This window comes from Gobius niger (genome assembly GCF_951799975.1).
Source record: "Gobius niger genome assembly, chromosome: 4".
NCBI classification, from domain to species: Eukaryota; Metazoa; Chordata; class Actinopteri; order Gobiiformes; family Gobiidae; genus Gobius; species Gobius niger.
The window spans coordinates 24,082,920-24,097,670 of record NC_136855.1 but is presented as its reverse complement, the minus strand read 5'-3'; the positions used below and the strand labels follow the sequence as shown (position 1 = coordinate 24,097,670).

At 42.1% G+C, this 14,751-nt stretch overlaps 1 protein-coding gene across 5 annotated transcripts in view; it reads right to left on the bottom strand.

Annotated features, from left to right (window-relative positions):
• zfhx3b (zinc finger homeobox 3b) overlaps positions 1-14,751 on the bottom strand; it is a 219,018-nt gene that overhangs the window by 5,394 nt on the left and 198,873 nt on the right. For 4 of the 5 annotated variants that reach the window (XM_079554550.1, XM_079554549.1, XM_079554551.1 and 1 more), the window contains 5 exons: positions 14,384-14,491; positions 8,886-9,022; positions 8,094-8,294; positions 5,758-5,881; positions 162-5,615 (listed from right to left, as the gene is read on the bottom strand). In XM_079554550.1, coding sequence (XP_079410676.1) covers positions 162-5,615; positions 5,758-5,881; positions 8,094-8,294; positions 8,886-9,022; positions 14,384-14,491 — 6,024 coding nt within the window. The remainder of the gene's footprint in view (positions 1-161; positions 5,616-5,757; positions 5,882-8,093; positions 8,295-8,885; positions 9,023-14,383; positions 14,492-14,751) is intronic. The other variant, XM_079554552.1, reaches the window with a different exon arrangement.

The following is a 14,751-nucleotide window of genomic DNA, read 5'->3' as shown; positions in this document are numbered from 1 at the left end:
AAAAGTAAATAAATAGCAAAATTATGAAGTCAAAAAGTCAGGCAATTTATAATTGCCATGTACCCTACAATAAATTAACTGTATTCAAATGCAGTATAAATCTTAGCTTTATAAATAAAAGCATTTGTATGTAAAACATCAAATCAAAACAGAGAATGTACCTGAATTGGATGAATTAAAGCTGGAAAGAGAGGGGCTTCCAACCCCAGGCAACAGGACAGGTGGAATGCCTTGTAGATTTGGATAAGCAGACTGGAGATTCAGCGCTTGCATAGCAGGATTATCAAACATCCCCTGCTGCTGCATGGCCTGCTGCTGAGCCAGTCCTAAAACTTCATTGGCTTTTTTAATACGGTCCATCTCTTGCTGGGCCATAAGCTGGCGGACAGTAGCTGGGTCAAAGTATTCTTTTTCTTTGTCGATCTGACTGCCAATAGTGTCTTTGACTTTAGCAATGTGCTGCTGGGAAAAGATGTGGTCCCGAACAGAGAGGCGAGCACTATACTTGACGCCACACAAGGTGCACTCTGTCTTAGGCCCCTCATAAGACGTCTGATTTATCCCAAAATGCTTTGCCATGTTGAGCTTTGCTTTTTTCTCCTTGGCTCGAGCATTTTGAAACCAAACCTGAACCACTCTCTTTGGAAGTCCAATGTCGTTGCCGAGCACCTCACACTCCAGCATTGTCGGCGTCCTATAGTCATTAAAGCAAGACTTCAACACTTTTAGCTGGAGGTTTGTCATTTGGGTTCGGAAGCGCTTTTGGCCAGGACGGTCTGAACCATCCAAGCTCCTGCTGCCAGAGGCTCCAGGGCTCGGGGAGCAAGGGTCAGCCAGGCTGGATGTCTCACTATGGTCAATTATGTGTTCATTTTCATAATCCTTAGCATAGTAGCTTGCAGGGCTAACAAGCCCTGAGGACATATGATCATCATTTTCAAGCAGAGGATTGGTGCCTCCAGACTTAGACAGGTAATCATTACTATTATGGCCGTGCTTTGCATCAGCACTGTCATTATCTGCATTAGCCTCATCACCAGTTGTTGTGTCGGTGATAGCTGTATTCACAGAAGAGCAGTCGTCATTATCAAGTTTGCTGTGATCAAAACTGAGATTGACAGAAGACATTGTGGCGTTTTCAAAATCTTCCATTCCCTCCACTTTAATAGAAGAAGGGCTGAGCAACGCCCTGGGAGACATATCTAGTCCTTTATTCACAGGTGACATGGAGGCACTTTGTCCCTCATTGTTAGCAGACATCATTTGTGAAAAACTTGACATATCTAAAACATCCATTTTAGGCATCCCATCTTGATCAGGTAACATGCCAGCAAGAGCCAAATTATAGCCCGCCCTTTTGGCTTCGTGCCAGTGTCGAGAGCGAATGTGTGCTTCCAGAGCAGTCTTTGCCTTGAACAAAGCTCTACAGAAGGGGCATCTGCGGTGGGCTTGGGCAGGCCCCACTGCTCTAAACTGGCCTTTTCTTTCTCTTGCTCTGGTATTCTGAAACCACACTTGCACCACTCTCTTTTTCAACCCCACCTCATGGGCAATATGATCAAGCATTTTACGAGTAGGATTAGAGTCCAACAAGTACTTCTGATAGAGGATTTCTAGCTGCTCTGGTGTGATAGTGGTTCGGAGCCTTTTGTCTCTCTGTGGCTCTTCTCCGCTGTTTGTGCTGTCATTTTCGCCAGGACTTGTGCCAGCTTTCTCCTCTAACTTCCTCTTGAGAGAGTTCATGGTGGAGGTGGGAGTTGAGGGTGAGGTGGCTGAGCTGCTGGGGATCTGTGGCATTGCCCCTGAGAGAAGCTGGCTTGCCAGGAGAGGATTGCTGGGATCAAATAACATGAATGGCATGTCAATTGGACGGTCGAGGAACTGTGGGTGGATGAACTGGTTTTGCACAGAGAGAAAGTGTAACTGCTGGTGTTCCTGCCAGTGCTCAAACGAGGGGAAGGCGATCTTGCACTGCTCACACTGGTAAGGGATCATGTGCTGGGCCAGCTGTTGTGTGGCGGACGCAAGGTGAGCGTTCAGTCCCATGTGGGAGCTTTGTGAGGGGGCCTGGCTGGTCTGGGAGCCTGAGGGGCCGCACTGTGCTTGTTGTTGAGAGAATGACAGGGATGAGTGCTTCGTAGATTTAGAGAGACTTTGAATCTTCTCATCTCTTTGAGTTCTGTGGTGTGTCTCGGGTTGGGGCTGGTGGATAACTTCTTGCTTGATGGGGATTTGGCTTTCTCTAAGGTCAGTTGAGATTTCAGGCAACTGTTTTGGTTTTTCATCATAAAGATTTGAGGAGGTTGCTGGTGAGGTTGCCTCTTTTTCATTGGATGAGAGCTGAGAGAAAGCTGAATTATTTGGAGGGAGTGGGCACAGGCTTGACGAGGAGGGCATCGGAGTATGGCAGGACGACCCAGAGGGGGTGTAGCAATCGTGGGAAAGTTCCATTGAATCCTCATTGTGACTGTCATACTGTCCATCCTCATCTTCATCTTTGTAGCACAGCTTTTTCTGGTGTTTTATCAAATCAAAAATGCGTTGGAAAACCAGATTGCATTTTTTGCATTGGTAGTTCAGGTTAGTCGTGCGGATATAGCGGTCATTTGATAGTTCTCGCCTTTCACCCTCTTTTGCACCCTCACCTTGGTTTTCATAATTCTTTCTGGCTTTCTGCCGAGCATTTTGGAACCACACTACAATAACACGTGTGGGAAGACTCAGGAGGTTGGACAGCTGTTCAAATTCATCATCTTTTGGATATGCATTGGCATCAAAGAAGTCTTGTAGGACTCTGAGCTGGTAGTCAGTGAACCTTGTCCTGGAGGATCTCTTACTCCCATACATTTCGTGTTTCATTGGCTCTGGAGAAGGTGGTTTTGAGTCAATTTTAGTATCTTCAAGAGTTGTTGTAGGTGGATTATTGAAGTTATATGGGGAATCTTTGTTGCGCTGTCGCTCTTTGAAGAGGGTATTTCTGAACCAGTGCTTTATTACTTTTTGTGGCAGGCCCGACTTATCTGCCATTTCTTTGATCTGGTCCTCATTTGGTGAATTGTTAATGTCAAAATACTGGCGCAGGACTCTCAGCTGATCATCAGTGATGCGTGTTCTTGGCCTTTTGTTCTGTTGCGCCTGTAGCATGGCTGGAGTCAACTGTTGCTGATAAAGCTGGGCTAGATCTGAAGCTAGGCTTGGCTCCACGGATGGTAACTGTTGCTGCAGCTGTGTGGGCAGGGACTGCAGAGACATTGACTGCATCATGAGGGGCGAGAACAAAGGCAGGTCCATTGGCATTGAGATCTGAGCCATTGAGACCTGTGGCTGGGATGGAGGCACAGTAGGTGGGGTGAGCGAGGCCGAAGAGATTGGGATGTTAGGAGTGGGGGCTCTTTGGGGTGGAGGTGGTGGCGGAGGCGGAGGAGGTGGAGCAGGAGCTGCAGCAGGTTCAGGTGTAGATGGTCTCAGTGGATACAATTTGTCGTAATGCTCTCTGTACTCTTTAGCAAATCTCTCCAGGGATCGAAATGGAAAGAAGAACTGATGAATGTGTTCCTGATGGCTCTTTAGAATAAGGATGTTTGAGAAGAGCTTTCCACACACCTCACATTCTAGTTTCTCCAATCCTTCAACGGGATCCACCACTCTTACGATCCCACCTGGACCGCCAGATCCTGTTGGTCCTCCTGGCTTTTTCTGGACTTTCTGCTTATTCTCATTGTACTGGATAACCAACTCAAAGCCAAAGTTTTCGAGCAAGGCTTTAGTGGCATTTCCACGAGCATCTGAGGCAATCCTTGGTGGTGGCAGACCAGTGTCATGATTCATGTTAAGCGCCATATTCTGAATGTCTTTCTTCTCTTTCATCTTGTTGTCTACAGAGTCCCTATTAGCATACTCTTCTTTCTTTTCAGACATGTCTTTGTCTCTTTGAGCATCTCTATCCTTGTCATTTTGAGAGCTGGATGCCTTTTGCTTGCTCTCAAACTGCTGGAGGAGAGAAGCACTTTGCTGCAGTAGTGCCATCTGACCCTGTGCCTGAGACTGCTGCTGCTGTTGAAGGTGGTGGTGCATGAGTTGCTGCTGTAGACAACTCTGTTGGGCTGAGTTCTTGATTTCCTCCAGCAGAGAGCTGGTAGAGGACCCTGTCAGGCCAAGGCTAATCTCAGGGTTCAGTTGAAACTCTGCTCCAGGGATATAGAAAGGGAACAATAATTGCTGCTGTTGTAGGGGTAGAAGTGTGTCAGTTGTCATGGGGAAGTGCTGCAGTAGTGCCGGGTTGAAGAGCTGAGATTGGAGTATAGCGGCCTGCTGCTGAAGCTCTTGTTGGAGCTGAGCCTGAGCCTGGGCTTGAGCCTGGGCCAGCTGTTGCTGCTGCTGCTGTAATTGCTGCTGCTGACTTCGGGCAGACATCAAATCAGACAGTTTAGATTTCTTCACTTCATGATTTTCTGATGGAGAAGAGCGACAGCTCACAGATGAGTTCCCCAGACCTTCAAGACCATGTGCATGGCTAACATGGTTACCTCCGAATATGCTCTGGGCAGCCTGAGAGGCGGACGATGTGTGGTTGGTGGAGGTGGTTATCGAGTTACTTGCAGGGCTTGGGCTAGGTGTTGAAGTGCTGTTGCTAGATGCTCCACCAGTTAGGTTACTTGCAGATGCAGTGCTAGGGATACCTCCTGCTGCTTCCAGTTTAGCAGCCCTGGCTTTGGTCTGATGTAGTACTGAGCGCATGTGTATCTCCAAAGTGGAGCTCTGGCTGTATGCCACATTACAGGTGCTGCATTTGAATGGTTTGTTATCAGGACTGCTTGTGGGTTCAGGCTGGCCTGTGGTGGACTCTTGAAGAGCTCTCTTCACTTTGTGCAGGTGGGAAACTGAGTTATAGTGGACTAGAAGAATGTTTTTCTGAGTAAAGGACTCTTTGCATACAGTACACTTGAAAGGCCGTGATGGATCCAAGAACTTCTCCATGGTAAAGTTGGGACCTTTTCTGAAAGGTAAAGCCCGTTTAGGCTCGGATCCACAATCCTCCTGTAGTGAGCCTGTATCGCTGCCAGTTGGACTTTGCTTTTCCTCTGGATCACTTTCCTCTCCATCTTTGTCATCTTCTCCCAGCATGCTCGGGTCTTCGCCAAGAGCTAAGTCGCTCATAACCATAAGATCTCCATTCATTAGTAAACCTCCATAGAGTTGCTGTATATCTGCCTCGCTCAGTTCAAGATGGCTGGTTTCTAGATGTTTCTTCAAGGCTTGTAGAGTCCTAAAGCTTCTCTGACAGAGACAACACATGGTAGCTGCTCTGATCACGTGGTACTGTGAATGGAGCTGCAGTTTCTCCACAGTTTTGAATGCCAGGCTGCACTGGTTACAGCGATATTTGTAGACATGGCGATCTGACACAGGCAGCTGGGGTCTTTTGTTGTGGACTTCATTGAAGTGAATTTGAAGGGAGTTGGAGGATTTAAAGACTTGGTTACAGCCTTTCTTCCAGCACAGGAATCCCGTAGCATCATCTTTCTCTGATTGCTGGTCTTCCGGGGGTGACTTTCGTGCTTCAGCTATTTCTGCTGATAGAGACACACTCTTCTCAATGTCAGGATCTGAGGTTTCTGGAAGGAATAAAAGAAAAAGAGAAAATATTGGAGCACATTGTGAGCGTTACATCATAGAAATACATATCTTACGTTCCATAAATTAAATAGTAAATGACAATGCAAAACTGCAAGTGCATTTGCAAACAAGAATACTAACCAGCTTGCTTTTTTATTTCTTCACAGTTGGAGTTGGCTGTTGCGTGTGGGGTGCTCTGGGACTCTCTGTCAGGACTTGGTACAGGTATAAACATGCTGGCTGGCAGTGCTTCAGTTGCTGTCACCTTAAAAGACAAAGCACAAAGGAATTCTGGTGTTAATCTTGTGGAATTATGACAGCGTCAGATTTTTTATTTAAATGATCAAGGTTAGAAAGGACTCTGACTACTAATTTGAAGATAGACAGTTAAATGACAAATTACCGAGCACAGATTGATGTTTAATTTCGAAATAAATGTTATAAGAATATATTTCCTATATTCTTAAATATAGGAAATATAAATACATTGTCGTTGGAAGCAAGGATGCGCAAAATAGAAAAGATCCTGATTTGTATAAGTTGTTTAGATATTAGTGTTAGCAAATAGTACAATTCTAGGAGCAGTGCAATGTTTATAAAACAAACACAAAAGGTCATTAAAATGATGGGTGTTTCTGGACAACTGCCTCATTTGCCAATTAGAGGAAAGAGCAGCAGATCCCAGGGTCACTTTTAATTTGGACTGCCTAATTGGCAAACAGTCTAAAATGGCCATCACACAGCCAGAGTCTGAATTAATGAGGCAAAATATTTGGATTATCTCCATTTGATTAAAAAAAAACAAAAAAAAGATGAAAAGGACACAAAGAGAATTCAATAAAACTGAAAACTATATAAAAATGAGTCACTCCTCCAAGATTGAAATGCTATTGCAAATCATCCTACGGTTTATAATGGCAGTGTAACATAGAAAAGAACAATGCAGGCTCTATCTACATCCTCCATTATAGAAGGTGCAGGTCTAATACGGTTTATTACCTGTTCTATCACAGTTCCCTCATAGTACTTCAGTATATTACAACCTCTATAAAAGAAATAAATATTGCCATCTACCATACTAATGTGTGTGCCATTTACTCACTAGATGGAGCTGGAAGATGGCCGGGCAGCAGATAGAGCAATGTTTTATTCTGTGATTGTCCAGCAAGCCATTTAGTTTCACGGCACAGACCAGAGCAAAGATTTGCTCAGTGATTTACAAGAAAACAGGGCAAATAAAATTTTATTTCCCCTCAAAGAGCAGTGAGTGTCTCTTGCTGGGTGCACAGCAGTCGATATAAATCTTAGTATGTATGGTCTACCACGGGTGTGCACATAATTTAAGGTGGCAGGATTTTGATTGGAAAATTAGCATTTACAACTATCTCTTCTTAAGATGTGTTTAACAAAGTTTTTTGTAAAACCTTCCCACAATTAGTTTTCCCTAATTGTAATTCTGTTTTGATTAGAAGTCTGCTGATCTGAGACATGAAAATAATGTCAAGTGTAATAATACTCGAACAAGAAGATAAGACTTTCTCATCTTCAAACCATTAAAACACAAAACAGAGTTCACCTCTTTAATGACTGTGATTACAAGAGAGGTGAAAGGAGCCTCTGATGATGGGCACATTAAGACAATGAAAAGAAAAAAATATCTTAAAAGGCACAATCATCTCTGCTGAGCCAATGGGACTGCCTGCAGCCATTTTACAATTAACAACGTTCTATTTGATAAAGAAAAGAATGTTTGCAATTTAAAGGGTGCCTGGTAGGAATCACAATGACTTTAATTGCCCAGTGCGCTCTTGGTTGGGGAGGGCCTGAGTGAGTTATCTTCGTTTAGACCGTCGCATGATCTGACCAATTCTTAGTCGATGCAATAGAGAGTAATATATTGAAAATGTAATAATATGATACAATATAACATAATATAATTTATTATAATATAGGTACTTAACTATAAGGTTTCCCTTAAGTTATAAGGGAAACATGCAAAAAACATATCCAATGCCAAATTAATACACAAATTATACAATGCTAGAAGTAGTAAGTAATAAACAGAAAGCATTGTAAAAACAGAAACACAGCATTAAAATTTTTATTCTGAATGCCTGTTCGGTATTTTCAAGGTAACATTTATACATGGTAGGTCTCAATTTACAAAGCCCTTACCCACCTACGTACTATGGAGACTCAAAGCATTCTTCAATAAACCAGTGTACAGTGCAAGCACCTTTGAGTAGCAATAATTTGGGGAACAATACTTGTACTGTTCTGTTAATTAGACAGTTCCAATTCAACAGAACCTTTTTTTATGGGATAAATAATGAATGAGATACATAACCTGGATGAATAATGCACAGTTCTTATGGCGTTTTTGCTCCATTATAACACAAAGACCCACACAAGCATGAAGAAATGTAACATGACATTTTTTCCAAACTGCCGTTCTCAGTCGTATATGGAGGACTTACTGAGGCAACGAGCTTTTCCACGCAGTCCGGAGCCACGCTGTGCAGGTGAGTGAGGTGGAACTGTAGGTGGACCTTGTTGTTGAGCATGTCCTGGCACAGGGGGCAGCGCAGCATGGGCTGGACCGAGTGCTGCGTCATCACGTGCATCCTCAGCCGATTCAGGTCAGTGTTGGTGAACTTACAGTAAGGGCACTGGTACATCTGGGGCAGAGCCAAACAGGGAAAGATATAAACAGTTTAGATATTTGGCAAGCAACACACCACCGTCGCTACGCCTACTCCAAATGTCACGTTTATTTTTATTTTTTTTACCTTTCTGTTATTTAAGTTCCCTTTGAAATCAACATCTAATCTTTAATCTCAATGTGCATGTGGTCTTTCAGTGCAGTACAGAGCAACTACAGTCAGAGAGGTGGAGAAAGAGGCCCATCTAACCCGTGCGGACACATCCCTCTGATCACAGGCGTGTGTATTAGTGTGAACCGACAAGTCCTGGCACCCACTTCAAAGTGCTCTCATCTGTCAAATACCATCTTCATTTTCTACCTTACCCATAATTAGCTGATCTGCGCAGCAAGAAAAATATAAATAAAAAATAAATCTCGACTTAATATTTAAAGTATGGAGTATAACTAGAAATAATTAGCTATATTTTCTACTTTAAAGTTTCGAGATTTCTAATGAGACCTTGGTAAATGAGGATAAGATAACCTTTAGCAAGAACCACCTAATCAAAAGGGTTTGATCTAAAGTCATCACTTTAATTATGCATCGCTCCCCTTGATTCCTCACCTGCTCCGAAGCGCTCTTCTCAGCTGTCCTGGGACGCTTGGTGGAGAAGGGGCTCTCGGAGGTCTCGGACTGAGCAGAGGGCCTTTTGGAGAGGGCCGGGGAGTCCGACTGGCGCCGCTCAGAAGGACCGGACACAGCTACAACACAGGCACAATGACAAAGAGAAGAGATCAAACGAGGCATGTCAGGCACTTGGCAGCATGGGAGCAGCTCAATCAATAACACTGTGGATAAAGACGGGCTTTGTGGTGTCTTCCTTAAATGCGATATAAGTGTTTAATAGGAAGTGGACAAAGTGTGAGCCAACTCTTGTAACGCTGTAATAAATGGACGAGGATCACGGGGCCTTGGAGCTTCTTTCATAGAACCGAAAGATTTCTGGCAATAATATTTGTCTACCACAGGGTGCAACTTTGGCTTTCACTCTTGAACAACATCGTTTTCGCCAGGCTTTGTAACATGCAGACTTATATTGATGACACTGCTAACTATGCATTGGCCAAGACAGATGAGATTGTACACAGTGTGAAAATTGGATCAGATCAATAAAACCGTGGCCATGAGTGCTTTTTCATATGTGTAAGCTTATGTAGCTTGAATGAATGTATGAAAATCAGAGCAAGGGAAAAAGAAAACAAAAGACAGAATAAAAGATAAGAGCTCATATGACACTGGGAGGAGCGAAAGTCGCCAATACACAAACTAAAATTAGACAGTGGAAGAAGCTAAGTTTCCAACTGAGAGAAATCACAATGAAACTTAAGGAGATGTCCGAGCCCGAGCCCTAACAAGACCATAAAGAGTTACATTTGGCCTGATTTGTACAGTCCTAAAAGGGCAAATTGAGAACAGAGGGCAAAGAAGCGGGGAGAAGGGCAGTGGCAGGGGGTCAGGTTAAGAAGGGCTGACCATGTTCCTAGTGCAGACATTAAAACGTCGCCTCCAATCAGCGGTGGGCCATTTGAACTGATTACCCAGTGGGAGAGCGAGCTGTGGACGGAGACACGGGCATCAGCCAGGGAGGCCCTATTAGGTCCAGTCACAGTCAATCCCATTAAACATATCCGCCAATAAACACAGGCAATGTTAAGCAAAGGGAACCTCCCATTCTCTAGCATTAACCTTGCAGCCACTGCACTGTTCTTACCGCTTTCAACCACTTCACAGCGTCAACTCGGTCCAGTATAAAACTAACACTGTCTCTATTTTCCCATGACTTTCAGATGGTCATAATAATGAAATCGCCTTAAAGCCTGTCTCTATGGGCTGCATGCAAACGCTTTAGAATGGACCTCAAACAAATTCTGAAATCCATGTGATTCTATTAGTTTAGCAGCTTATTGTTTTCTCCTCTCTCAAAGGTTATGGTTCTTGGTGTTATGCAGGGAGCTAAATACAGTTTTTTTTTTTTTTATCACAAATTTAATTGCAAACATACTTTTTTAAGGATTGGATTGTCTTTTAATTGCTGAGCCAAAATTTAAACCATAAATGTTGAAACTATATAAAACAAAGTGGAAAAAAATAATTGTAATATTTAGCATTATCAGCACTCTAAAACAAGTTTGATACAAAGAGTAAAGTGTGCACAAACATACTCTCTTGATTAAGAGGATAAACATAAGCATCAGTGAGACTAACTAAGAGGCTGTTTCTGTTCATTGTTGTGGAAGCGTTTTCTATGTATGTGTGTATGTGTGTGAGAGAAAGAGAATGGAAACGAGAGAAGAAGAAACCCCATAAATCTGACCATTTCCTCTTTCTGTCTGCCATGATGAAATGCAACCAACTACAGTTACAGAGTGAAACTGACACAATATTGATATTATAATACAACTGACAACAATAGTCGAGTACTGCAGACCAGTTAAACACAGAAAGTGCATGTTAGTAAGAACAAACTCCACTCTCTATTTCAATGAAATCCATCCAGTTCTAAGCATCCTATACCAAAAAATGTCTCAGTACAGTCAAATCTCCATCCATACCATGTGAGCCAAGTGTTTACGACTCATTTGGGTAATTATTAATTCATGGCCTTTTCCGTAAACCAGAGGCTTTGTGCTGCTGTGTCCCGTAAGTGAATTGGACTTTGGCACCTTGTCTCCCCCCAGAGCCAGACAGTGTTATTAAAGCAGCAGAAATGAGTATCAGCATGCAGCAATCACAATAATGTTTGGCCATTTGTATTCATTAGAAAATATCATTTGAAACTCTTTTCTCACAAGGAATGTTTTTACATAAAGCCCTTATGGTAAAGATGGACGGATGATCAAGGTGCAGAAACTAAATGTTGTCTTTCGATTTGCCACTTTTCTCCCTTTCAATCTGCAATCAACATTTACCATTGAGGGATACAAAAATACATCATTAATATCTATTTTTTCTACTAACTGTATTGTGTTTGGCCCATATATGACCAACTCTCACTTCTAAAAAAATGTTATGTGCTAATTAGAAGAAGTAGTGCTATTTTTGAGATGGCAGAACAATGTTGTTCACCTTTGCAGGAGACACAATGTCTCAGCCAATAAACACCTCTAGGCAAAACTCATAAACATGAGCTTTCAGGAACTGGCTCACAACAAGGACAATTTATGAGCCATTATCTTCAAAGACAAAAGGAATAAGAATTTGAGTAATGACAAGCATAAAACCACGTGATATGGAAATATAAAACACTTACACTGCTCGAGCTACTGCATCTTTCTTTGTATACTAATTTACACTCATTTAAACACCAAGGAAGTGCCTCACAAACTGAAGCCAAAATATTATTCTACATATCCTGTGTGTTCCAGCATACTGCCGAGCAAAAAAGACAAGTCGGTGGATTGTAATGCCACTATGTTCCATCTAGGGGATGCTAATCAGCATGTTTATTAACCAGGCTAAATAGAAGAGTGGCAACATGCTGCCCTCTCACTTCTCCTCTGCACACAGCACAGCCAAATCCAAAGGACCAACAAGACTCACTGTGCAGCTCAAACACGCCAGGGTTTAACTAAGTTGAGGTAAACAACCATAATAATTCAGATTTTCACAATTATCAGACCTAAACCTGGCTTACTATGAAGCTGCATACTGAAGAGCTGCCGTTCTCCACACTGACCCGCTGTACACTAATCTCTGCATAAATACAACACCTGTTTTAATGAAGGCTGGCCCGCTCCAGTGCTGCTCTTGTGCCTGTGCTGTCTCAGCGAGGTGAAGAAGTTATGAGCAAAGGCTTATGGCTCACTCATCATAAATATTTAATAGAGAGCATTAAAATGACCCTTTGAATTACTAATATGAGAAATGATCTGGCTTTTTACACTGGTAAAATTATATTTTTGTCTTTGGGTTAAATACACAGAATAGTCCTAAAACATTCAAGTCTGTGCATGGAGGTATGTGACTTTATTATAATAAAATAACACATAGCTTATAGTATATCGCTATTATCTTCAAGATAGATAAAAAGCAAGGTATAATGAAGCCATCCTTCAGGAGATGACATGCCAAATACATATGCATTTAACAAAGACTTGTGATGTAGCTCTAAATGATTTTAATGAATAGTGAGAAGCAGCAGAACAAGAAAGGGAAAAAAAGATTGACAGTGCCTTTAAAAAGGAGGCAGCCTTTTCTTCTTGTTCTCTCGTGCCGTCTGCTGACAGTGACTGTCATTTGTAAAGGAACAATGTTGCGCTCTGTTCCAACACTAACATGACAACCATGAGAAAAATACTTCAGTACTTCTAATGATGGACTTTAGACATCGCAGCCTCAGACTGCACACCTCTCTCACAAATAACAGGTTGATGCTTGTACACTGCTCTAACATGCTCTAACTGTGTGCCTCACAGAAGAAGGGTCCTTACTGTGGCACTGCCCCTAAATATTTGTGTGGCATATAGTACATACTGCTCATTATATTAAGGCCACTGTTATGATCAATGTAAAAAAGTTTGCAGTGTAGAGAGGACCTTCCATTAAACTCCAGCTGTCAAGCTTTCGCTGACAGCACAGCCTTGAACCCAGCAGCCCAACCTCCACAGCACCTTTTCACTGACATCAAACACAACCTCAGACCTGCTCCCTAATGCACATACTATTTTTAACTAAGCGTTTCTAATAAGCTGCTGGGAGGCTGTAAATTTTTCATATGCAGCACATATTTCCTTTGTGAAAACACAGAAACACACTTATTTGGTGATTAGCGACTGACAGAGGGGAGGAAAGGAACTGAGTATGCTTGTATCAAATTGCATGCCTTTCAAAAAGGAGGAATCCTAATGCGAGGAGTCGTCTTCCTGTGCACCACAGGTATGAGTGAATTATTAATCGGCCAGCTCATTTTAATGCTTTTTAAAGTGCTTTATTTTGATGTGCTAAAACATACTTTTAGCCATATTCAGTCAGGCATGCATATCATTATTTCTTCCATCAAAGAAGAGTGTCGCCCTTTCAAAGAGCACAAACAACTCAGCCTCATTTAAAATAGAAGTTCGAATATCAAAGACATTTTACAAAGGCAGGGCTTCAAACACTGTGATGAAGTTTTTTTCCCCCTGCACTTTATAAAAAACTTAGGTATGCAAAAGGTCTGAATTGTTTTCCAGCTTTTAACCTGACTAGTGTAAATCAAAACATCCTGCAGTCACACAAGAAGTTAGACAAGTGAAAAGCATCTCTCCAGGCCTGTTACTGTTCAGTGTCATTATCAGCAGAAATCTCCTCTATTGAATCAGACATGTCTTAACTGCGAGCTTTGTTTTTAACAAAAGCACCACTACTGCATGAAAAACACATTCAATCACACAACTGCAGGACCTCAGACAGACAATCCCCTGTATGTTTCAGACACACCTGCACTGTAATATATACAATATCCCCAAACAGTCATTCTTTGTTTAAAAGTTTATTTTCTTTTAGTTATTGCCATCGTCAAAAAAAAAATGTAAATTCTAAAAATATTACTTGCAGACTTCTTTCACATTAAATTTCACATACTGATGCATAATCTTACTTATGTTCAGGTATTTAGTTCATATGACAATTAGTCAGTTACAGCAATAGTGCAATTTACTCTTAAGTCAAGTCTTTTTGTCATGAGCAAATATATTTCAGAAAGTTGAGAAACACTCTTGTTTTCATGGCACACAGTGTGTTCAGGCCTCGCCCCCTTTCCTTTGCCCAACCCCTTTCACAGGAGCACCACCTCCCTACCTGAAGCAACATATTAAATAAATAGTGAAATTAAGTGACGTGCAATTAATTTAAATTTCAAAAAAGGGTTTCAAGCACAAGCACATGCATTATATGTATTGTACAAAAGTTATAAATGAAGAAAAAGTCAAAACTGGTCAGAAGTGAAATATTGCAAACCCAAATTGTTATTAAATTGTTATTAAAATGTCCCATTAATTTTAACAAGTGACCTATGTTTGACTGGCCATGTGGTCACAGTGAAGAGCGTCCCCTAAAAGTGGAGTGTTGAATGAGGGCCTTACCTGTCCCTTTGGTGAGCTCCTTGTCCCCCCCACTTTCTCTCTCTTTGGTTTGGTCCTCCTGGTCTGTGGTGGTCTCACTAGCAGCCTCCACATCCTCGCTCAGCTCTCCTGAAGGGGGAGGGAGGATGGGATATGTAAATCACCACGCCATCAGAATTGGTGGAAGCACTTAAAGGGACGGTAGCAATTTTTTTTTTTTTCTATAGGAGCTACACACAATTACATTTGCTGACACACAGTTGCAAACAGACAAAGAGGTTCAAATCTGCTTTCTGACTACTGGCCTGTGCTGTCTGAAGTGCCATTTATAACGGGAACACCAAAATCATGTTAATTTGGCTACTTTTCTTTATTTTGCGAAGGTAATA